The sequence below is a fragment of the Ambystoma mexicanum genome, chromosome 4q (assembly GCF_040938575.1).
Source record: "Ambystoma mexicanum isolate Mex_15411 chromosome 4q, UKY_AmexF1_1, whole genome shotgun sequence".
NCBI lineage: Eukaryota > Metazoa > Chordata > Amphibia > Caudata > Ambystomatidae > Ambystoma > Ambystoma mexicanum.
In genome coordinates, this window is record NC_090928.1 from 1,094,403,682 (window position 1) to 1,094,427,070 (window position 23,389).

The window sequence follows — 23,389 nt, forward strand, 5'->3', positions numbered from 1 at the left end:
GTAAGTAGAGCTTAAAAGCTAGAGGAAAGAAAGGGGTTGGCCAGAAAATGCTTGACAGTGAAGGAATGCAGACTTTATAAATAAAACATCAGCAAATATTTGGTTTAGATGGCCCTGATTTGGGACAAAGAATTGTTGGAAGATGCATATTGAAAATCACAATAGGGTCCACAAATATTAATCACAATTTATGGATTGTAAGTGGAACCAAAGACAATTTCTATTTGGGAAATGACATCATGCACAGAATGTGTATGGTTTTAGATTTCTTGAATCAAAAGATTTGGTCTAGACTGCGTGGAGCAGCCAGCACCTGAATTTGAGGACAGAAGGCAAGCCTACCATTGTGCATAAATAATGCCATATGCAATTGAGCTACAAGTAAAGAAGGATGTTACCATTCCTGTATTCAGAAGGCAGTTCGCAATGGCATTAAAGTATAGAAAGGGGCAACAAATGAAGGGGCCAGATGCAATTGTGTGCCTCAATGAATCCATGAGACAGCAGGGTATAGAATGTGACTATACAACTTTGGTGGAAGCTGGGGATGGTACCATTCGAATTCTGGTGAATAACAAAGGATGTCAGGATGTTCACTTGGAAGAAGGGACACCACTCAGGATGGCAATGCAAGAATGATACTACACTGCAGATTTTAACAAGCCAGTCATTGGGGATATTGCTAAAAGTTATGTCACCTCAAAGGGTTAACTGCCTAAATCTTTAGATTCTATACCAAAGGGGATTTTTAACATTCAGTCAGCATACCCTTATGAACCGATTTATGTGATCTGATATCATGAGAACGATTACATCCTATTTCAGGTGAATGAACATGAGGAAAAACAGCAAATTGAAGTAGAGGCTGAATGCCACGATACTTGAGGGTGGCGTCTCTCCAAAGGGATGCTGCCACCCAGAAGAATGTACAGAAATTCCTCCTTGAGAGGATTTCCCAGAATTCTCTAAGATGGTTGAGGAGAAAATTCAAGCCACGGATGCTTGCACCAATAAAGAAAAGAAAGACCAGTTGAGGAAAATATTCATGGAATTCAAAGAGGTATTTGCCAAAGACACCTATGATTGTGGGCACACTGATCTACTTGATGCTACACTGCCAAAAGTGTAGGTAGGGAACCTGTATTTGTACAACAATATGAGGTACCGTTGGCCTGTTTAGAATCATTGGCAGAAATATTAAAATATGTATATTTTGTTAGACCAATTCACAGTACTTCAAACACACCCATATTAGGTGTGCTGAAGCCCAATGGCGCTTATGTGCAGACTTTAGAGAATTAAATAAGAGGGTACCTGTGTCAAGGTGGCCGCTTCCATTTATTGACCAAGGCCTTGCATGGATTCAAGTGTCAAAAAAATTTACCACTTTGGATCTTACAGCAGGGTGTTGGTGTGTGCCCCTAGCTGAAGGTATACAACATCTATTGGCATTTTCGTTTAATTGACTAGAGTATGCGTGGCGTTGTACTACTTTTGGGTATATCAATAGTGGAAGTGAGTTTGGGATATTCCTGTACAAAACACTCCCAGATGCAGTCAAGAGAGGAACTGTTGTCTATATGGATGATGTCCTGAATCAGAATGAAGACATACAAAGCAACTTCGATGAAGTAAGACATGTGCTCAGCCAGCTTCAAAAGGCTGTGGCAAAAGTGTAATTGCAGAAAGTGCAGTGGTGGGGAAAAGGGTACATTTCTTGGGACATGAAGTGACAGAGCAATAGTTAAACCCACAAAAGAAAAAAGGTCGAAGCTAAGATCCCACAAATCTGAAGGGCTTAAAGAGGGCGCTAGAGGCCCAACCAAGATGGCGGCTCCTCTGTGATCTCCATCGCAGCTCCCGAATTAACCCTGATAATCAAGCGGTCCAGTACGTCCATAGGCTGGTGTCGATGCATAACTGTTTCTGAACATTGAAGGAACAAGCAGTGAGGTCGAGAGGAGGGAAAAAACACCTCAAGAGCCCGATTCGTATTAACACGCGGCGAGCGGAGCATGTCACCCTGTGGCTCTAAGCTGAGAACCAAGAGATCCAGCCCCAGCCAGCGTCAGAGCTGCAGAACTGCAGGATCCTGAGAGGGAGACGAGGGGATCAACAGGCAGACATGGCTTGCCGGACAGCTATCCTTGATGATGACCAGAACAGCATCAGAGGCCATCCACGTCCGGGATGCCAAACGTAGAACAGCGGAGGCCGCCTGTCGGGGTATTGCAGCGCTGCCCGAGTGGAGACGCTGAGGTCGGGCCTCTGGTGGTGCACCGTGGTCAGAGAGGCACTGGATGGGACACCGCGCCGAGTTCGCCAGAGCGGCTCCATCATCTGGCAGAGGGAAAGTGACTCCCCAACGAACAAGACATAGCTCCGATCAAGGTGAGGCATAAGCAGCCCCCTCCATACTACCCGCCCATCTCCCTCCAGACCTGGCAGGGCACCAGGGGATAAGACTGGGCCATAGACCCCTGCTACGAGGAAACCAAAACCCAGCAGCCCCTGCACCTCACCAACCCAACCCGGCCTGGCAATTCACGGGGCAATTCACGGGGCACAACGTTGCAGCACAACTTCAGGACTGGGCCTCTGTGGGACAGGCGACACCCGGCACACAGCACCCGCCTGCATAGCAAGAAGGTCGACTTAACAGCAGAAAGGGAGGAAATCACCTTCAAACTCCCAGCTCCGTGAAGGAGAACAACAGCCCCACAACGCCGGACCCTGCTCCCCGGGGCTGCGGCGGGTCCCCGGGAGCACGATGCAGCACAACAGAAGTGTACCACACGGCAACACCCCGGGGGAGTCCAACAGTGGTTAACAAACCCATGCACCATATTTGAACTGCGCTCGGCGCACACAGAGAGAGCGCGACTTCCTGATGCCCCCAATTTCTCCCAGTGGTACATCACAAGAGGAGGGGAGATCCTGACTTCACTTCAAGATACCAGACAACCACTGGTGGCCTCCTCACCTCAGACCTGATTTCCTCCCTTCCAGCAACACCTCCACACAAGCGAGGAAACCTTGTCCCCCTCCAGCCGCACACAGCAAGGTTCAGGTCACTCAACTGCATCAGAAAGATCGCACTGCGCCGTCAACATCAGCTCACCTCCAGGCGACCCTGTCGCCAGCCAGGTAGACCTGACCCAATCTCCTTGCACTGGCAAGGTGGCACAACCCCATAGCGGCGCATCCTGTGACTCACACATGCCGGTGAGGTCCATATCACCACACTCACTCCAAGCAGCGACTTCCAGCGAACACTTGCTCCCCACACTAATAGCCAAGGAGACCCACTCAGCACGGCAAATTCTCTAACAGCAAACACAGACCCCGCAAGATGGGGAAAACTGACAAATCCCAATGAAAACTTTAACTTTGAGGCAGGTTTCGTGGTCAAGTTATCCAAGCACAGCGACCGTCCGGAGTCCCCTGCCAGTATGGCAGAAGATGACGAAGCACCACCCTTGAACAACGACATAAAAGAAATCCTGTTGGAACTGAAGGCAGGCATCGGCAGTCTTGATAACAAGCTGGGCACCCTGTCCTCCAAGGTTGATCGGCTACACCATAGATTAGACAAGCACGGAGACAGGCTGGACTCGGTCAAACGTGTTTCATCCCTTGATGACAGCTCAGCCTCACTTGCAGCGAAATTCTCCACCCTAGAAGGACAGATGAATGCCGCCACGACCAGAAATGAAGATTTAGAGGGTCGCTCTCGGCACAACAACATCAGGATGGTTGGGGTGCACAAACAACAAAACCCGAAAAAGATGGAAGACCTAGTTGAGAACATTTGCAAAGAACTATTCAGAGCTTCTGCTTTGTCCCAGCAATTCGTGGTTGAAAGAGCCCACCGGGGTCCCTGCTACCTGCCCCATCCCCGGAGCAGCTCCGAGACTGATCATAGCTAGGCTATTCAATTACAAAGACCGCAACACCATACTATGCCTGGCCAGAGAGAAAGGCGTACTACAATTCGACAGCAACAATATTCAGCTGTTTCTGGACTTCTCTCCTGTGGTGCAAGCACAGAGGAGGTTGTTTGCAGGAGTAAAGCACAGATTGCAAGACAACCACCTACTCTACTCCATGCTGTTTCTGGCCAAATTATGCATTCAGCACGATGGAAAGGCACAGTTCTTTAACTCACCAGAAAACGCAAACGCCTTCTTGGATAGGAATGGGATGCAGACCAGCAGAAAATGATCCACAGCCACCAATGAGAGATTGTGCTAGGAGGAACCCAACATGATCTTACACCGCTTCCGGGCCTGACCCACTCCTCAAGACTCAACATCGCACACCTGATTCAGGGCTGAAAATTAACCACTCGAAATCCGTAGTCTTCCCCCTGACCACCAACACTAAATATTTCGCAGACGACTTTGGATTCCGGTGGCAACAATCGAAAGTCAGTTACCTAGTAATTCTGCTGTCCAGCTCCAGCCGTGATATCATGCACGACAACTACGAAAATACAATAGAAACAATTCAAAGCAAAGTGAACAGGTGGAAACCTCTCCCGCTTACGTTGTGGGGGAGAGTCTCCCTGGTTAAAATGGTTATCCTACCTACATTTCTATTCCTGTTCTCTAACATTCCTCTGCTGCTATCACAAAGCTTTCTTCGTCGCATCAGAAGCATGATTCCCGACCTACTGTGGGCTAGCAAGGTAGCGAGAGTAGCCTTCACCACGCTGATCCAACCCATGATGAAGGGAGGTCTCGCTCTTCCGGACATGAAACGCTACTACTGGGCCGCACAGGCCCAATTTCTCGGCCATTGGTACGCTACACGCTTTATCAGGCCCCACGTCCAGCTAGAAAGAGCCCTGGCGTCCTCGTATCTCCTCAGAGCCGTCATCTTTGGACAGCAGCAAGTGCCTCACACGACAATGTATATAGTCTTCACCACCTACACCATCTGGAAAAAAATGGCGCAAAAGAGTGACATGCAGTCCAGGTTCTCCTCTCTCATCCCCGCAAGGTTCATACCAGGATTGCCCATAACCACAGAGAGTATCTACCTATAATGGGCCAACAAACTGCATATAAAATGACTAAGTGACCTCTTCCCAGATGGCATATTCAAAGCGCCAACACAGGCCCGAGACATGGGATGCAATAACACCCTAGACATGTTCATCTATTTCCGGCTACGCCACGCCCTTCTAACCACCCTTGCCACCTTTCCACATCAACCACCTATGTGGGAACTCCTGCACGGGGTGATACAATCTCAGGGTCAGGGCCGACTTGTCTCGAGGATTTACAAGTTGCTCCTAGTCGACACAACCCGCCTACTTACAGGCCCCAGAAGAAGATGGGAAAAAGCACTTGGCAATTCAATAGCAGACGAAGACTGGCCCTATATACTACAGCAGACTCAGAAGGTCTCACTAAATACACGATATAAACAAATATACTTCAATTACCTACACCAAGTGTATCACACACCAGCGAAGCTTCATGCACAACGTCCAACATTATTGGCAGAATGCAACCGCTGGGGCGCCTCTGGTGCAGACTTCATGCACTTAGCGTGGTACTGTCCACGCATCTCCTCATTCTGGAACCTGGTACTTGAGAAAACCTCAGCAATTATAGAGACACAGTTGGACCCCAAACCTACATTGGCAGTCCTTGGCCTAACTAGGCATTTACCAGCCTCTGGACGCAAACTGGCAAGCCTACTGCTTGTTCTGGCACGAAGAAGGATCGCAATTAACTGAGGACGAGGGCCTCATCCGAGTCTCCAAAGTTGGCGAAATGAGGTGACCTACTTCCAGGATGTAGAGACAAGTTTTATAAAGACTCTCCCATTGCATGCTCGACCCCCCGACATCTGGGGACCCTATATCGCATACCTGATCACCACTGCAAACACAGTCTCTTCACAGAACTCGTCCTCAGCAGCAATGCGACAAACACCTCCTGACCAAATGGATGACAACGGCACCACGTAAATCTGCCTGATGCACGCTTAACTCTGATTTAGTTAAACTGGGAGGAGGGTTGGGGAGAGTGGGGATAAACAGGAATGTAGTTGCGGCCGGTTCATGGCCTGTTATTTGCTTTGTTTACAAAAAATACAAAAATAAAGGTTTTAAAAAACAAATCTGAAGGGCTTGAAGAGTTTGTTAGCAATGACAGGTTACAACAGGACGTTCATTGAAGAATATGCAGAGATCACACATCCATTGACTAATCTACTGAGGCAGGGAGTGCCCTGGAAATGGGGAAAGGAACAATGTGAGGCAGTAGCCGAATTAAACAAAAAGTGTGTGATAAAAGCCCCATGTTTAGTTTTTCCAAAGAAAAAACAAGATTTATTTATAGAGATAGGGTTCACAGATCAATGTATGTCAGCAGTCTTGTATCAGAAACATTATTTAAATAACAAAACCATTGCATACGCCAGCAAAGCATTGTCACACGTAGAAACAAAATGTAGTGAATGTGAGAAGGCACTGTTGATCACTATGTGGGCTGTACAGCATTTCCACCCCATTATTGAAGGATAATGGGTAATTGTTGAGACTAATCATCAACCCCTGCAATTCTAGCAGAGTAAATGGATCAGGTCAGGGCACTTAGCTCAGTCAAGAATCACATTATGGACATTAGCATTGCAGGAATTCCCAGTGGGGGTTAGATATGGGCTGAATAAAAAGAGTCCAGTTGCTCAAGGGCTGGCAGAGTTACTTGACTGTGCAGATATGGGCACCACAGATTATACATAGTTAAAAACAAATTTGGCTGAATTTGAACAGTCACAAAAACAAAGCCTTCAATGAACAAGCATGCAGTAGTGTCCCAACTGTGTATGTGCTGGATGTGCATACCATGTAGAGGAAGATTCTGAAAAAGAATTGGTGGCAGGAATAGGGAATGTGTGGGTCAAATGTAATGGCATCCCAACACTAAGCATGAAGTTAGATTCCAAAAGTGGTCAAATTGCAGAATTGGCAGTGATTTACAAAGAAATATCCAGGGCTGTGGAGAACACATTGAGGGAAATAGTTTTAGTTAACGATTATGATTATGCCCGAAACAGTTTTGTAGAATACGTACCGGGATGAAAATTTAGAGGAATGGTCCCATGTAACAAAAAGCCACTCAAACATTGAAAACGGATTCAGGCCATCAATAATCTAGGTACAGAGATTGACATGACATGACCTGGTCACTCACTGGAGAAAGATATAAAGCCATTTGAAAATACTAAAGGAACACCAAGAGGGGAATGACAAAGCAGATCAGTTGGCCAAAATTGGGGCTGAGAAGGGGGAGTTTTTTCCCCATTGAGCACGTGCTCAGTGAGATCCAAGTGGATGTGGTGACACGTTCCAAAACTCAGGGAACAGTTGATCAGCCTGTGGTACAATGGAGCTTTGAGACCAGGACTTGATCAAGGCACAAAAGAAGAACCCCATCTTAGGTCTGTTCTACAATCATTTTTCAGATGCAAATCAAAATCCTTTAACAGATGAGGACTGCAAAGAGAAAGAAGAATTGAGAGGGCTGTTAAATAATAAAAAGACATTTCAACTGCAAGATGGACTATGAGTTCGAGAATCTGTGTCAGGCCAAATCCAATGGGTGGTCCCCTTGTCATTTCTGGGGTTGATGCTACATCATGCCCATGTTGTAATAACAGCGGGGAAACAGAGGTTCACAGAAAACATTAGAGATTGAAAGAGTATGCTTATTGGCCACATATGTCCCAAGATGTAGAGTTGTAAATCCAGAGATGTTTGGTGTGTGCTCAGTTTCAGCCTGCTTCCCTAACACTGTTACGCTCACCTGGTCTCTGTGGGGGCGTTGGGGCACAGTTGGAGCCCTCCCTTGACCTGGCTCCTCGAAATCACCTTCCCCTTCAGAGAGTGGTTGGACCTGCGGCTCAGGAGATGGGTGTTGCCCTTGTGTGAAGAGGAGAGGTAATGAGAATGGAGTGGGGATATTGTGACTTCCCCCGGCCCTTTCATGCCAGAATACGGTGGGCAAGCACTTTCCCACAGACGCTCACCTGTAATTTTGTGATGTTGAGGTATCCGTCCTGCTTTTCCTAGCAAGGGGGCGTAGAACAGACCAAGTTACTTCACTGGCCCGTGGTAAGGTAAGTCTTTGATATGATTATAGTTCGATCAGAATGTCTGTATTCCATCTAATAGCAATTCTTGCAATGTCTCATTCCATTTCCATAGGTACGGAAGCGAATCTGGATCGAAGAGAGTCCGGAAGACCTTAGAGGCTGATGGAGTCTCAACAGTGACAGGTAGGATGGTCTTCATAAGGGAACATTAGTCTCTTGTATAATGCAGCTGTGTGAATGCATATGAGTTCTAACCTGTTTGTTCTTATTTCCTCGTAGGTGCAGGTCAACGATGAAGAATGGTGTCTGGGTCCTCAATGAAGATTCACGGTTGCAGGAGGGCGTCTCTGACCGTGATGGAATGCCGGTTAGAAAGAAGACTCGGCACCAACCGTAATGGAATGGAGGTAAGAAGGAGAGTCTGGCACAGGCTGCAACGAGTTGCAGGTAAGAGGCGCACTCAGCGATGTAGCGGCTGGAGCGCTCAGCGATGTAGCAGCTGGCAACAGGTAAGATGCGCGCTCAGTGATGTAGCGGCTGGCAAAAGGTAAGATGCATGCTCAGCGATGTAGATGCTGGTAGCAGGTAGGGTGCGCACTCAGCGATGTAGAGGCTGGTAGCAGGTAGGGTGCGCGCTCAGCGATGAAGAGGCTGGTAGCAGGTAGGATGCGCGTACAGAGATGGAGTGGCTGACAGCAGGTAAGATGCGTCCGCTGTGATGGAGTAGCTGAAGATGCTTGCGTTGATGGGGCGGAAGACTGCAGGCAAGAAGCGTTCTCAGGAATATCTCCAAGATGAGGCTGTGAAATCAGAGAGGTACAGGTAAGTACAGCGGAGAGCGTTACGCTGCTTGGATGCAGAATAACGCGAAGCGAGGGCACGTGGATGTGCTGGCCTTATATAGGCTGGTTCTGGCCCCTCCCATTAGCTCCGCTTACAAACTCCACCTTGCCCTTCTTTGAGCCTGTGGCACGTGCCTTCCAGTTCTGTTCCATGGCCACGCCCGGCCCAGCTACACACGCACTAAGCCTAGAGTGTGCAGAGCACACTTTAAAATGAGCCTAGTGCCAGAGGCGCCAGGACTGGGTCCAATGGGACCCTGGGAATGAGGAAGGACTGCCCCTTGACTCATGGCCATGATGGCACTCCCCCTCAAGGCCCCTCTCATGGGCGATCTCCTCCTGGCCCAGGCTTGGTGGGGTTATTGCGATGAAACTGCCTGATTAGTCGAGGCGCATGGATAAACTCACAAACTATATTAGGACTGGGGTATTTTTTGGAACAGAGGACGAGACCATTCCCCTTATACACACTTGAAATTTAGAAAGTGGTCTTGTCGCCTCTCTTGGATGGATAAACTCCACAGGGTATCAAGTGCGATCTTGGGGCCCATAACCCTTCCAGTCGATCAAGTAATACAGTTTTCATCGCACAACTTTAGAGTCCAAAATGTCCTTAACCTCATATTCAAGTTCTCCATTGATAATTTCGGGTTACGGTGGTTGTGTAATCCTTGTCTCGGGCTTCAGAGGTTTTAAAAGAGAAACGTGAAATACAGGATGGATTTGCAAGTTGTCTGTTAGCTCTAGCTTTACCGCAGCAGGGTTGATGATGGCTTTGATGGGATATGGCCCAAGATACCTGGGGCGGAAGACCCGAGGTCCTTTTAGTGGGATGATTCTGGCCACTAACCATACTTTATCTCCGATTTGGAAGCGTGGAGCTTCCCTTCTATGCCGGTCAGCAAACTTCTTTTGTTGTTCTTTGGCTTTAGTTAAGCTCTTTGTTGCTTCCTTGAGGGTTTGAGTAATAGTTTTATGTAGAGAGGTAATTGCCAGCATTTCCAGCTCGTCAAGTAGGTCAAAGGAAGATGTCAGGGGGTGCCGACCGTTCATGATGAAGAATGGGGTTTGTCCCATGCTAGTGTAGACAGAGTTATTGTACGCAAATTCCATTAGCCACAAAACATCTTTCCAGGATTCCTCGGTCTGTTGCAGCATGCACCTCAGGTACTGCTCCAGTGTCTGGTTAGTCCTTTTGGTCTGAGAATCGGTCTAGGGATGGTGACTGGTAGAAAGGTGGAGATCAATCTGCGCTAATTAGCAGCAACTCCTCCAGAAGGCTGAGACAAATTGTGTCCCGCGATCAGAGTTCAGTACAGAGGGGAAGCCATGCAATTTTACGATTTGCTCCAGGAACACGGTGGCCAGGATTCCAGCCATAGGGAGTCCTTTTAGCAGAATAAAGTGTGCCATTTTAGAGAATAAGTCCACCACTACTAAAATGGTGTTGAAGCCATCACAAGGAGATAAGTCTGTAATGAAGTCCATGGACAAAGTATGCCAAGGAACCGGTGGTATGCTTAGGGGACATAATAATCCTGCAGGATTGGTCTTTTGAGATTTTTGTTGTGCGCACACTCCTCAAGTTGCAATGAATTGGGCCACATCCTTTCTCCAGGAGGGCCACCAATAGTTCTTCCTGATCGTGGCCCGTGTCTTAGTAATCCCGGGATGTCCTTCCACTAGTGACTCATGGTAGTTGGTGATGATCTTGTTCTGGGTCTCTTTGTCCTTAATGTATAGTTTTCCCTGAAAATAGGGTAAATTGTTCATGACAGAATACTGATCTCCCTTACTCAATCATTCTTGTTGGGCGGTCTGATCCATATGCGATTGATTTCGGTCTTTAATTCTTCCCAACAGGTGGTTACTGCAATCTGGTTCTGAATTCGTTCTGCCGGAATAATTGGTACTGGTTCTGATGGTATAAATGTGTCCTGGTTATCGCCCATTCGCGACAGAGCATCAGCTTTTCAGTTCCGTACTCCAGGCCGGTACGTGATTATGAAATCGTACTCCGCAAAGAAGAGAGCCCAACGAAACTGACGAGATGATTGGGCTTGGCTGTTTTTAAATACTGCAGGTTGCGATGGTCCGTGATAACAGTGACAGTATGCCTAGCCCACAGGAGGTAATGCTTCCAGTTTTTAAAGGCTCCTTTGATTGCCAATAGTTCTTTGTCGGTTATAGCATAATTCTTCTCAGGTGCTTTAAACTTGCGGGACAGCATGCTATAGGATGTAACTGTCCGGTGTCAGGGTCTCTCTGTGATAACACCGCCCCCATAGCCACATTGGAGGCGTCGGTCTCAACCACATAAGGTAGATCGGTCGAGGGTGCCGGAGGATAGGGGCTGAAGTGAAGGCCGATTTCAATTCTTGAAATGCTTTTTCACCATTGAGGTCCAAGAAAATGTTTTATTCTTTTTTAGCAAAGAGGTGATAGGATGGACGATTTGCGAGAATCCTGGAATAAACCGCCGATAGAAATTGGCAAACCCGAGTACACTCTGCACTCCTTTGATTGATGTCAGATATGGCCATTGAAGAATTGCTTCCACCTTACGAGTATCCATGTGTACACCTCGAGGAGTAAGCATAAAGCCCAAGAACTCGACTTCTGCAACCTGGAATTTTTTTTTCTTTCAATTTGGTGAATAATTGGTTCTTACTTTTCCAATACGGCTCTTACATGGCCCACATGCTCTTCCTTGGATGCGGAATAAATAAGGATATTGTCGATATAAACAAGGACACAGACGTCTAGCATTTCGTGGAGTACGTCATTCATAAAGAACTGGAATGCGACTGGGGCATTGCATAGCCCGAAGGGCATAACCTGATATTCGAAGAGCCCATATGTGGTTCGGAATGCTGTCTTCCATTCGTCGCCTTTTTTCACTCTGACCAGGTGGTAAGCCACCCGCAGATCCAGCTTCGTATAGATTTGAGCATTCTCCCACCTGGTCGAGTAGTTCAGGAATGAGTGGCAGAGGATACCTATTTTTTTATGGTAATCTAGTTTAACACCCTATAATCTATGCAGGTCCTGAAGTCCCCTTCTTTCTTCGGTACGAAGAAGAGAGCTGAGGAGGCCGGAGACTTGGATGGGCGAATGAATCCATTAGCTAGATACTGATCAAGATATGTCCGTAGGTTCTGATTTTCCTGCTCCGTCAGAGCGTAGATTCTGCTGCAGGGGACTTGTGCTCCCAGGACCAGAACGATTTGGCAATCATATGTTATGTGTGGTGGTAGGGTATTGGCTTGTTCCTTTTGGAACACATCCTCAAAGTCTTGATATTGCGAAGGCAATGAACCCAAGATTCCCAAGATGGGTTTCCCCTGGTGTTGTAATCTCCTCAAATCCTTAAAATAGCAACTCTTGATGCATTTTCGAGGAAAGATCAGCCTTCGTCGGTATGTTGAGTCACAGGCCCGAAGACAGCTGAGAGGCATCCACGGCTGTGACATTTTCCGAGTGTGGTTTTTGCTGAAGCGGAAGGCCTATCCGTGCAGCCAACCCCTGATTGATATAATTACCCACTGCACCACTATCGATGTAGCCTTCTAGAGCATTCACTTTCAATGGTTGTTGGGGATGGGCTGTGAATACTGGAATGACCAGGTGTGAGGTTGTTACAACTCTCTTGACTCCGCTCGACTAGTGGCATGTGGCACGTGCCTTCCAGTTCTTTTCCATGGCCACGCCCGGCCCAGCTGCACACGCCCTAGGCCTAGAGTGGGCAGAGCTCACTTTAAAATGAGCCTGGTGCCAAAGGCGCCAGGAATGGGTCCAATGGGACCCTGGGGATGAGGAAGGACTGGCCCCTTCACTCATGGCCATGACAAACACATAGAGCACCATTGATGAAAAGAGGACTAACACTACCCTGGTCAGATTTGCAGATAGATTTCTTTGGCCCAGTCCAAATATCAGCACGTTGAAACAGGTTCTTGTTAATGGTTATCTGTTTGATGTTTAAATGGCTGGGGTGCATACCAGCACCTGACTGCAGTGCACAAACAGCAGCTAACTTGATAGTGAATCACAAATTCTCTAGGTTTGGTTTGCCTCAGAGAATAGAAACAGACTGTGGAAGTCATTTTAATAGTGTAGTGATGACCAAGATGTGGCAGATTCTGGAGTGAAAAGGAAGCTACATATTTCCTACTGGCCATTTTCTTCGATGGTATGGAACTTTGCAATAGATCAATAATTGACATTCTGAAGAAGTTTGCGTCTGAATCAGGGTCAGGCTGGGATCTGTGACTCCCTTTGGTCCTAATGGCCATTAGGTCAAACTATCAAGGTCTACAAGCCAGTGACTGGAGTCACTCAGGGCAGAAGACTGAGGGGAATCTAATTTCCCCCTCAAAACCTTCTTACAGAGGAACCTGCCAGGAAATCTGCAGTGCTTACCTTTGCCCTATAAAAGCCCTCTAAACAATCATTCAAACCTGTCTTTGTCTTGTTGTTTGATGACAATTTAAAAGTATGCAAAACACATGTCACTGGAGTCATTCAGGGCAGAAGATTGAGGGGAATCTAATTTCCCCCTCAAAACTTTCTTACGGAGGATCCTGCCACGAAATCTTCAGCGCTTACCTTTGCCCTATACAAACCCTCAAAACAATCATTCAAACCTGGCTTTGTCTTTTTGTTTGATGACAATTGAAAAGTATGCAAAACACATAGGTCATTGAGAAGACACATATTAATAGTGTTACTTTTCCTCATTTGTGTACATTACTTTCTACTATGTATAGCGTGCAACATCACCACAAAACAGCTAAAACCACTTCCATATATTGTCTGAGAAAATTTTTTCCCATTTTGCAGTATCAGCTTTGCACCTATCAAGTACAGTCATCATGTTCACAAGGAGCAATTTCTTAATATCATCCTCTAATGGGCTGGGAGGATTGCTCAGAGGCAAAGCACGTGTCTTGGAAGCAAGACAAAGCAGAGCAACAGAGTTTCAAATCCTGGACCTGTACTTAGAAACTGGTCTTGGTTTTAGGCACATTTTAAAAGATTAATCAATTATAATGGGGGTGCAGATCTAAAAGAAGATTTTTCAAAACACATTTGTTTGACCATCAAGCAGGCTTGCAACCTTTTATAGGGCTTCGTCATTGCTAGTTACGCTCACCACATGAACGTTATTGCCATGAAATCTATCAATGTATTATTTGTTCTGAGCATAACAGAGCAGGCACGGTATCATTACATCTGTATTGGCGATTGCAGATTAAGAATACAAATAAGTGGCTTACCTTCGGATCAATCTGAAATAAATGAGAAAGGGACACATTAATTTCTGAACATAATAATGACATCTTAACATTTCACATCATACAGCCAGACCTCTGTACATCAGTGTAGAAACATGATTTATTTGCACATAACCAACTAAGTTATTTTAGAAAATTAAGAACAGCGTATACAATTGTGAAATATAAATTAAGCTATTAGAGCCCATTTTTACCCTAGCAAAATGCAAAATATTCAACGACCTAAAGGCAACACATAAACCCAGAGCTGCCTGCACACACCACAAACACATATTAATGCATACTGCAGCCACTGAGAGAGTCATGTCTGAGCCACGCTCTTCATCCTAGACCTCCAACAAGAGCCTGTGGAGAGTACAAATGCCACAGCTTGAGCCTATTTGAGTCTGAAAAGATGGCACATCACTCCAACACTCCAGACCCTACACCGGATTCCTCTCAAATGTAGGCTCTCAAAGGTCCAATTAAATAAAAACCAGTATTGGCCACTGGGTCATCCACAGCAGGGGTACATAAGTATCCCTGAAGAAATTCATCGGTTAATCCCAGGTGAGATGCTACAATCTAGTGAGGCAAACTTAATGGCAATCCTACGCTACAAGAGCAAACTGCAAGGCGTGGCCACAATTGTTGCTATGGCGACTACACTTTGGAATGTCATGGCCAGGTAAGTTTGCATACAGGAAAACCAAGGACCATTTTGAAAACTCCAGGCTTTGTGAAGGAAGTATGCCATTCTGGACACCTAGTATGAGGACTGCCCCAACGTTTGGACACACCCACTGATGTGACAAGGAGTGAGCAAAGTTTGCATGGTTTGGCAAATGTGTCTCTGTCTTAATTTTTGAAAAGTGTCATAATGTATATACATAAAATAGTGTAGTGACATACCATTGTTGACTGAGGTATAGCCGGTGGCTATGGGCAGTGGCCAAATTGTCCGAGTCATGGCCTGTGGCCATGGGCAGTGGCGAGATTCTCTGACTCAGATAATATGGCTACTGGCCATGCCCACGAGAAACTGGCAACGTGGTTAAAGGTGGCATGTCCACCAGGGACTGGCTATGTGGTGTAGTTTTTGACAATAAGGATAGGTTTGAATGGGAAAATAAATTCTGCACATCGCTGCAGAGACAGATAATTACCAAGCACGCTGAACCAGGTGCCCACGTGACCAACCCTTGAAATCATTGCCCACCCTTATTTGCGACCATAGTGGGACAATATAATGGGACTGGATGGTGGACCCATTTGCACAACCTTGCAGCAATGACTGGCCCACAATCCATATGCCTTAAGACTCTAGAGCAGGCTTGATGTGGGGCCGAATCATTAACTTCTTGTCACCCAGTGGGCCACCAAGCCAAATTACAATGACCTCCCCGAAAGCTGTACCACAATAGAAAGTGATATTGTGTGACCTTTGACACAATAGTATAACAGGCATTGATGTGCCATTCAGTCCCAAAGATAACGTTTGGTGTAAGGGGCAGTGAGCATGTAAGGGGCGCAGTGAGAAACCAGAAGGTGTCTCACCCACTAGTCCCTGGGGATCTGTCATCCAGGTGGCCAGGACACGGCCTTCGCTTTTGGATGCAGTTCCTGGGGGTGGACCAGTGCGGGAGGATCACCTGGGTGAGGGGTCTTCGGGGAGCGGGAGTGGGACACCGGGTGATGAGACATGGTATCCCCTTCCATGTACCTCCTTTATCCAATTCTAACCCACCTACCCGATAGGATATTTAGACACTGTAACCGCCGCCGCTTTAACAACACAAACACTTTCTTACTGACAGCCCGCTCTAAGGGTAAATAGACTTACACCCGTGCCGTGACCATACTATGGTCAGGCTAGGTCAGGCAATTATCGGCAATCACTCACACCTGACTTCCATTACACTTCCCCACATGGATAAAAGGTGGAGCACGAGAGCACACAATGAGCGAAGAAAAGCACTAGAGTAAACAGCAGTTTCTAGACGACAGCTGAGCAAGATAGGAAAGGCGGCAAAACCGAAGGTAACCGCAGGGAGGGAAATGCACTTGACCTTTTCAACAACATACCGTGACTTTCCAGAAACTTCGAGAAAAAGCATAAGACCAGGAAACCGGACTGAAGAATCCTGCATTGTGTGTCAGAGATACCATGGCCCTCACACGTCAATAATCAAGGTGGGGAGAATCATGAGCCACTGTGGTACCGTCCTTGGCTCCAAGAACAAAGCCGCTTCAGTAAAAGCAACAAAGCCGATGAGTTGGGGAGACCTATACAAGACCGATGAAGCCAAGGTTGCAAGCAGAAAATTTGTATGCGAGACCTGGAGCGAACCATGTTAAAACGCGTGTGATAAGAGACGCAAGTGAAGTTAAACTGCTGATGAGTGATCGAATTTTAAAACAAACTACAATACTGTTGACGGAGTGGTTCGGCACCAGGTGGATGCTCAATTGAAGGTCTCTGTAAGGTATCCAGCTGAGAAGTTATGAAAGTTGATACATTTGATCCGAGCATGGCGGATGGATATCAGTTGAAATTTAACATATAAATGTGAATTGAAGTGGTCCTGCGAAGGGTCAAGCAAAATCCCACGCACAGCCGAAAGTCATGCATGGATCTGGATCAAGCCTGGCAGAGGGAGATCAAATGAAGATTTTGTGTTAAAGTGCGTCTGAGCCCAGCGGAAGGGGACCCGGGGTGAACAGTAAATCCAACTAGAAGTGGGATAAGTGAAAATCCTGAGAAGAAAGGAAATTTGATGTTTTTTCATGTTGCATTAGACCGTCTGACATAAGAGAGTTTGAATGACAACGAGACTTTGGCACAGAAGGCCCTGATGTTGAATCCTTGAACTGCATCCTCATGGTAAAGAAGCCAGAGAGTGTTCTAAGCTCAATTGTACTGCCTTGTCCTGTACTGAAAACACGGGAAGGGAAGCCAATAGCTTGAATATCCTGACATATCATTTCTTGAACACATTTCTTTTGCATAACATTGTTTCCCCCACTATTTGCACTTAGAATTAAGGATTGGCAATACGTTTATTAGTATAGGCCCTTTTATTTTGAGAAGACACCACTAGGACTCTGTTATTATTATTATTTGATGGTCGTAGCTTGCTCCCATCTTTAGATTTAGGTATAGATAGGCATTTTTCAAACCAAGTTGAAGTACAATAAACATCCTTGAGCTGTGATCACTTTTGCATGCCAGTCTTACTGTTTGAAACCATGCCTTCCTTACATATGGTGTTAGGAGTGAGTTGCGACTCAATTGAGACAAATTGGGGAACCCTAACATTCAAGAAGCTTAGTCATAGAGTCTGAGATCCCTTTATCACCACAAAAGAATCCATAGGCTTTACTATCTGTAGCAGCAGCGAAGCTACTATCCCTCCATGGAAAAGAGGAAAGATTCCCACAGACTCAGTCTTGATACCTGCTGGGTGTTATATAAGATTCACTCCAAAATCTGGCCTAACATGGAAATTTGGTCTGGATGTCCTAGTGGGCATCATAGATTGCACTTCTGGGTAGACATAAAGGTTCTCCTACAGAACCATGGTGAAATTCCATTTGAAGTACATTGTGGGGACAAAAATTGCAAAGGGAATTCTTGAAAGGGATCTAATTCCCTTTTTTATAGAGAGTGAACCAGAAGAAACTGAAAAAGGTACCTTAGGCTTTAGGGAAGTTGATGAACCATCGATCACAGAGGCAAAAAGGGAAGAAGAACCTACCATCCTTCCTGACCTAGCCATCGACCAGCAAAATGATCCAGCATTTGCAGAGGCTTTCTTACAGTTGATTACTGAAGGGGAAGGATTAGAGATGGGAAGTCCTGTTTTTATTCATAAAACAAGGATTACTGTACAGAAAGGAAACCTCCAAAGAAGGCCAAAATAAAACTCAGTTAGTAATCCCTAAAAATCATCGGAAGATCATGCTAGAAATTGCACATTCTCATTTGACAGGGGGACACTTAGGTCAATCTAAGACCCAGTCGCACATTAGTGGACGATTTACTGGCCATGTTACTTCAGAAATATGAAATAAGTCAGAAAAACAGTATGCATATTCCCTTACCTGCCCCTCTGAACACCTTATCAATAATAGAAATCCCTTTCTCCAGGATTGGGATGAATATCATTGGACCATTCGTTCGAAACCTCTAGACTTGGTAACAAGTATGTCCTCTTAAACATTGATTATGCCACCCGATACTCAGAGGCATTCCCCATGCGGAACAACTCAACCCAACAGATTTTAAAACATTTATTGCCATACTTTTCCAGGGATGGTTTTCCCAAGGAGACTCTAACAGATCAGGTATTCAATTTTATGAGCAAACTCATGTGTGAAGTCAAAGAATTGCTCCATATTGCCAGCTTTAAAACAACATGTTGCCACCCCCAAATGGACGGATTGGTAGAAAGATTTAACAAAACACTTAAGATGATCCTACGAAGGTTGCTAGGCAAGGACGGGAAGGATTGGGACTGCATGATTCCCTGGGTCCTATTTGCAGTAAGAAAGACCCCTCAGGTGTCCACTAGATTATCTCCTTTCGAACTGCTTTATGGCAGAGAACCAAGAGATGTCCTAAACATGCTCCAGGGGACCTGGGAAGAACAAGAAGAGGCACCTATTCCCTTCTCACAAACAGCTACCAGATTGATAGAGCATATGAAACTTGTTTGAAATCTAGTCTATACCCACATGGAAAAAGCTCAAGCACAACAAAAGTCTACCTATGACAAAAAGGTAAACTTAAGATCTTTTTTCAATAGGACAAAAGGTATTAGTCCTCTTACCTACCTCTGAAAATAAACTTTTCTCAAAGTGGCATGGGCCATATGAAATATTAGAGCAAACAGGGACCTGGACCTATACAACTGCCCAACCTGACAGGAAACAATTAACCCACCTCTACCATGTAAATCTCTTAAAAGGAAGGAAAGAAAATCATTTTGCAGCCTCTGACACGATAGTGTCTTGTTTGATACCAGAGGAAATAGATAATTTAGTCACGATATTCCCTGATGTACTCCTTGAGAAACCAGGGAGAGTGCAAGGTACTTATCATTATATCAGTACTCCAAAGGGAAAAGTGGTCCATTTGAGACCGTATTGACTCGCGGTAGCCAGGAGACAGATAGTGTTTGAGGAAGTGAACAAAATGCTAAATGTAAATATTATCAAATCTTCTTGAAGCCCATGGTTCTCGCTTATAGTATTGGTCACAGCACCTGATCATTCCTGGAGGTTTTGCATAGACCTCTGACACGCCGAAGCCATCTCTGACTTTGATTCAAAATATTGTACTTTTTTGGTACATGCTGCAGCCATTGCCTATGTGTATCTATGATTAGGTTCCTGTATTAAAAACAACACTTCAATATCATGTTATCTTAAGATGAGAACATTCTTTAATACATCGTGTTACCAACATTATAAACACTACCCCTTCAAAGATGACATCAGCAATGTTATTGTTGACATCACTGATAACATCACAGATTAAAATAATGTTAATGAACTGTCCTTATAAGGTGACATACAATTCTATGGAAATTACTTTAAGAAGATATAAGAAGGTTAACATATATATATAGTGCCTTTTACATTTTCAAAATTCTCATTGTTAGGAAAAATAAAAACTAGCCTCGACATGTCAGTGAACAAAAAAAAGCGTCCCAGATATGTGATGTCATCAATGACATTTGTGTTTTTATCTTTCCTGTACTGGGTGTTTGTCTTAGCAGTCCAAGGTGGTAGGTCAAGTAGTGGTTGCTTAGCTTACCATAACTGGGATATTTCTGGTTTTTTTTTCGTTTTACCTGTAACCTTAACTTCCCTTTTACAATGTGTTTTCATTGGATTTCATAGCTTTTTTATTGGTGCAACTTAACCATAACGTCCCTTTAACATTTTATGAACTGTTTATAGGAAAAGGTTATCATCTCCATTACACAATTTGAAGGCAAACACAGTTCCCAAAGCATTTGGAGTTACAGACCCTAGACCCTGACCAGCAGACAGATTCATATGGGTGAGACACCAAGAGACAGCTTTGCCAATATCGTTGAGAGCCTTCTCTCGGCACTTGAAGTAGAGGCATCAGCAGACATGATCCTTATGCAGTGTTCAGCTACATTGGACATAGGTCATCATTACATCCTGTTGAACTTCCTGCATAACTCAGCCAGTGTGAGACATGTACTTAAAATGGATCTACACCTTTCCATCCACCTCCTGTGACGCATCAATTTATGGGGCACCAGTGGTCCAGGGGTGAATATCGGTTTCTAAACCATCAATGAGCCCCCCACCTTTGGTACACCAGAAGGGATCTAAACAGATTGCAATAACAAGCAAATTATAATCCTCCTTGTCCAATTTTGGTAACGTGGACAGAACAGCAGGCTAATCTCCGAAAGGTGGTGGATCATTGGATACTTGCAACACAGTGAAAATACAATTATTACCCAATGTTAAAAGGGACTGTCCAGTCAAGGTTGTATCAAAAAATATCTACTGTATTCATACACAACAGACTAACACTACTAAATACAACCCACCCTATAAGGGAATGCAGAGGACAGACAGTTTCAAAGAAGGAAAAGGGGTACACCTGGATACTGACAGGAGGGTAGTCGGTAGGTTAATAACCACAACAGTTTAAGTTTACATTGCTTCGGCACAAAGGGAGCAATGGGTCTTAGTATGTCTCTAGAGTCCTTCCCAGGAAAGATCAGGGGGGCAGAACAACAATGTACCTTGTGCTGTAGGTGTGTTTGGTGCTCGACAGGGTTGAGTTGGCTTCAGGGCACTTTGCAGGCTTCTGTGACAGAGTTCTAGATGGGAGTGATCTGTGGGTATCAGGTGGAACAACGGTCCGGCAAGGGACGGTTGACGAAGGTGGACAAACGGCTGAAGGCTGGGTTACACAGCGACTCAGGGTCAGGAATCATTGCCTCAGTGGTGATCGGTGGTGCTGAAGCACTGGTCGATGTATTAGATGTCTGTAAGCAACTGCGGGTTGACAACAGGATACATTGCAGTGTGTTGCAGCTCAAGGAACTCAACTTGCTCAAAAATGTCCTTTAGGGTGGACGTTGGTAGATTATCATCAAGGAACTTATAAAGAAATTATGAAGATTTAACCTAGGAATCCACCCATTGTTTCTACCCATCAAGGCACATATCCCAGCTTCTTCAATGTGCTCATGGCGTCCTTTAAGGTGGATGTCCCAAAGTGGAGGAGTGTGTTACAGGCAGCTGCCTTGTCCTTCGTTGTAGGTTCCGAGAACTTCTGATGCTTCCTATACAGGAAGCTTGCTGCAGAGCCTAGCAGGGCATGATGTGTTCAGGCTGGGTACCAGTTCTGGAGAATCCGGAGGGTCCTCTGAGTTCTGTATCTCCCCCTGTTCCCTGGAGATGTTTAGGGGAGGTAGCTTGCTTCCCTCTTTGGAAATTCTGGCCTTACTTCACCGGCGCAAGATGTAAAACAGACTGTACCTTCAGCCAGGATCCAAGGTTGAGTAATTCTTTGTTACTTCAAGTGAAGTCTTCAGATGATATGTCTAAAGAGGGGCTCAAGCCCTCATTTAAAGCCAAGTGGGCCACAGTGATTGGTGCAGGCTAAGTCTACCTTAATGAACCAATCCTTGGGTCTCTATCACCAATCTCCTGTATGTGTGAGGTTATAACCAGAGTGCTTTGTAACAGGAAAGGTACAGGGGTGAAAAGAGGGACAAGGGTGTCCCAGAACTAAAATGCAGAAACCTTGTCTCAGCAGAAGGATCTCTGGAGACACTCAGTTGTTATACTAAGTCCCACCCATCGTCCTGTCTGTTGATCAAAATGTCTCTCTGGATAATGGTCCTCTCTAAGTGGTCCCTGTTAAACCAGCAGGTCTCCTTTGAAGCCGCAGCAAGAGCAGACTCTCAGGCTCCTGCAAACAGTACCTTAAGAGTGGGGTCCCCCTTTCAGGGTGCCTTATTGTAAACAGCAGTCCCAGACATGACAGCTCACTGCCATTGATTGTGAGGGCAGGAGCTGGCTTCAGGTTGACAGTTACATATGAAAGGTTGTTGGGTTTCCTGTCTCCTTTGTTACCTCTGCAGCCAGGTCCCATGTGGGCCTGTTTGAAGTACCCTTTATTGGTATTTTAATCACTGCCACCAGCTGCAGGGTCTAACAAAAGAGCAGGGCGAATCCATGAAGCATTTGTTATTTAATCAGGCTGGCAATGGAAGGGGGAAGCTTGGCCTTCCCCTTTCCTGGAGATGACATAGTGTACTCCTGGCTGTCAAATTCCAACTAAATATGACAGGGTGGACTGTGCCCGTAGGCTGTGTCCACCCAGAGTACACAAGTCTATATGTTTTTCATGGTGTGAGCATAGGAAAATGTTTGTGGATTAGACCCACACATTTTCCTGGGGTTGGTCTACCATCATTTCATTTAATTAAAACATTTCAAAAAGCCCAGGCAAGCGCACACCCACCATGTGGATGGTCAAATTCATCACACCTCCACTAGAAATGTACCCTGCTGAATGCCCCAAGGATCACTTTTATCAGCATTCATTATTATTATTTACCCCATGAGCTGGTAGTTGACAACTAACATCATTGAATCCTAATATACAGGGCTCAAAAACAAACTGATACCCAACACCCACACAACCTCCAGACCAGATAGCCAACATCTCCTGTGCATTCCTCTCTGTAAACTAACATGCGCACAAGAACAAACCATCACTCAGCGGGCACCAAGGCTTGGATCGCCCTACAACTCCAAATCCACAGTCTCCAAGACCACTTTCAAAAAAAGCCTAAATAAATCTTTCCCCACATCTAATCCAGCCAGAACAGCCCCCACTGTCATCGCCTTGCTATCCATTTTTCCTATCTTGTCTTTAAAAATGCTATCATTTCAGTTTCATCTCCGACCTGCTGAACCATTGAAACTAAGTGTAGGTCCAGCACTAGACAAATATTCAAATAAAATAAAATAAATTAATCTTCACCTGGCAAGTGGGTGAACCTGGAGCTCATGAGGTCTAACCAACAAAACATATTACAAAGAGCATTTCTCATTTTGCATTAAATGAAAGTCACATGGGCATCAATA

The 23,389-nt window shown here is 45.5% G+C and overlaps 1 protein-coding gene across 2 annotated transcripts in view; it reads right to left on the reverse strand.

The window, feature by feature from the left end:
* LOC138468205 (calpain-13-like) overlaps positions 1-23,389 on the reverse strand; it is a 606,636-nt gene that overhangs the window by 215,110 nt on the left and 368,137 nt on the right. For both annotated transcript variants that reach the window (XM_069608666.1, XM_069608665.1), the window contains exon 14: positions 14,234-14,245. In XM_069608666.1, coding sequence (XP_069464767.1) covers positions 14,234-14,245 — 12 coding nt within the window. The remainder of the gene's footprint in view (positions 1-14,233; positions 14,246-23,389) is intronic.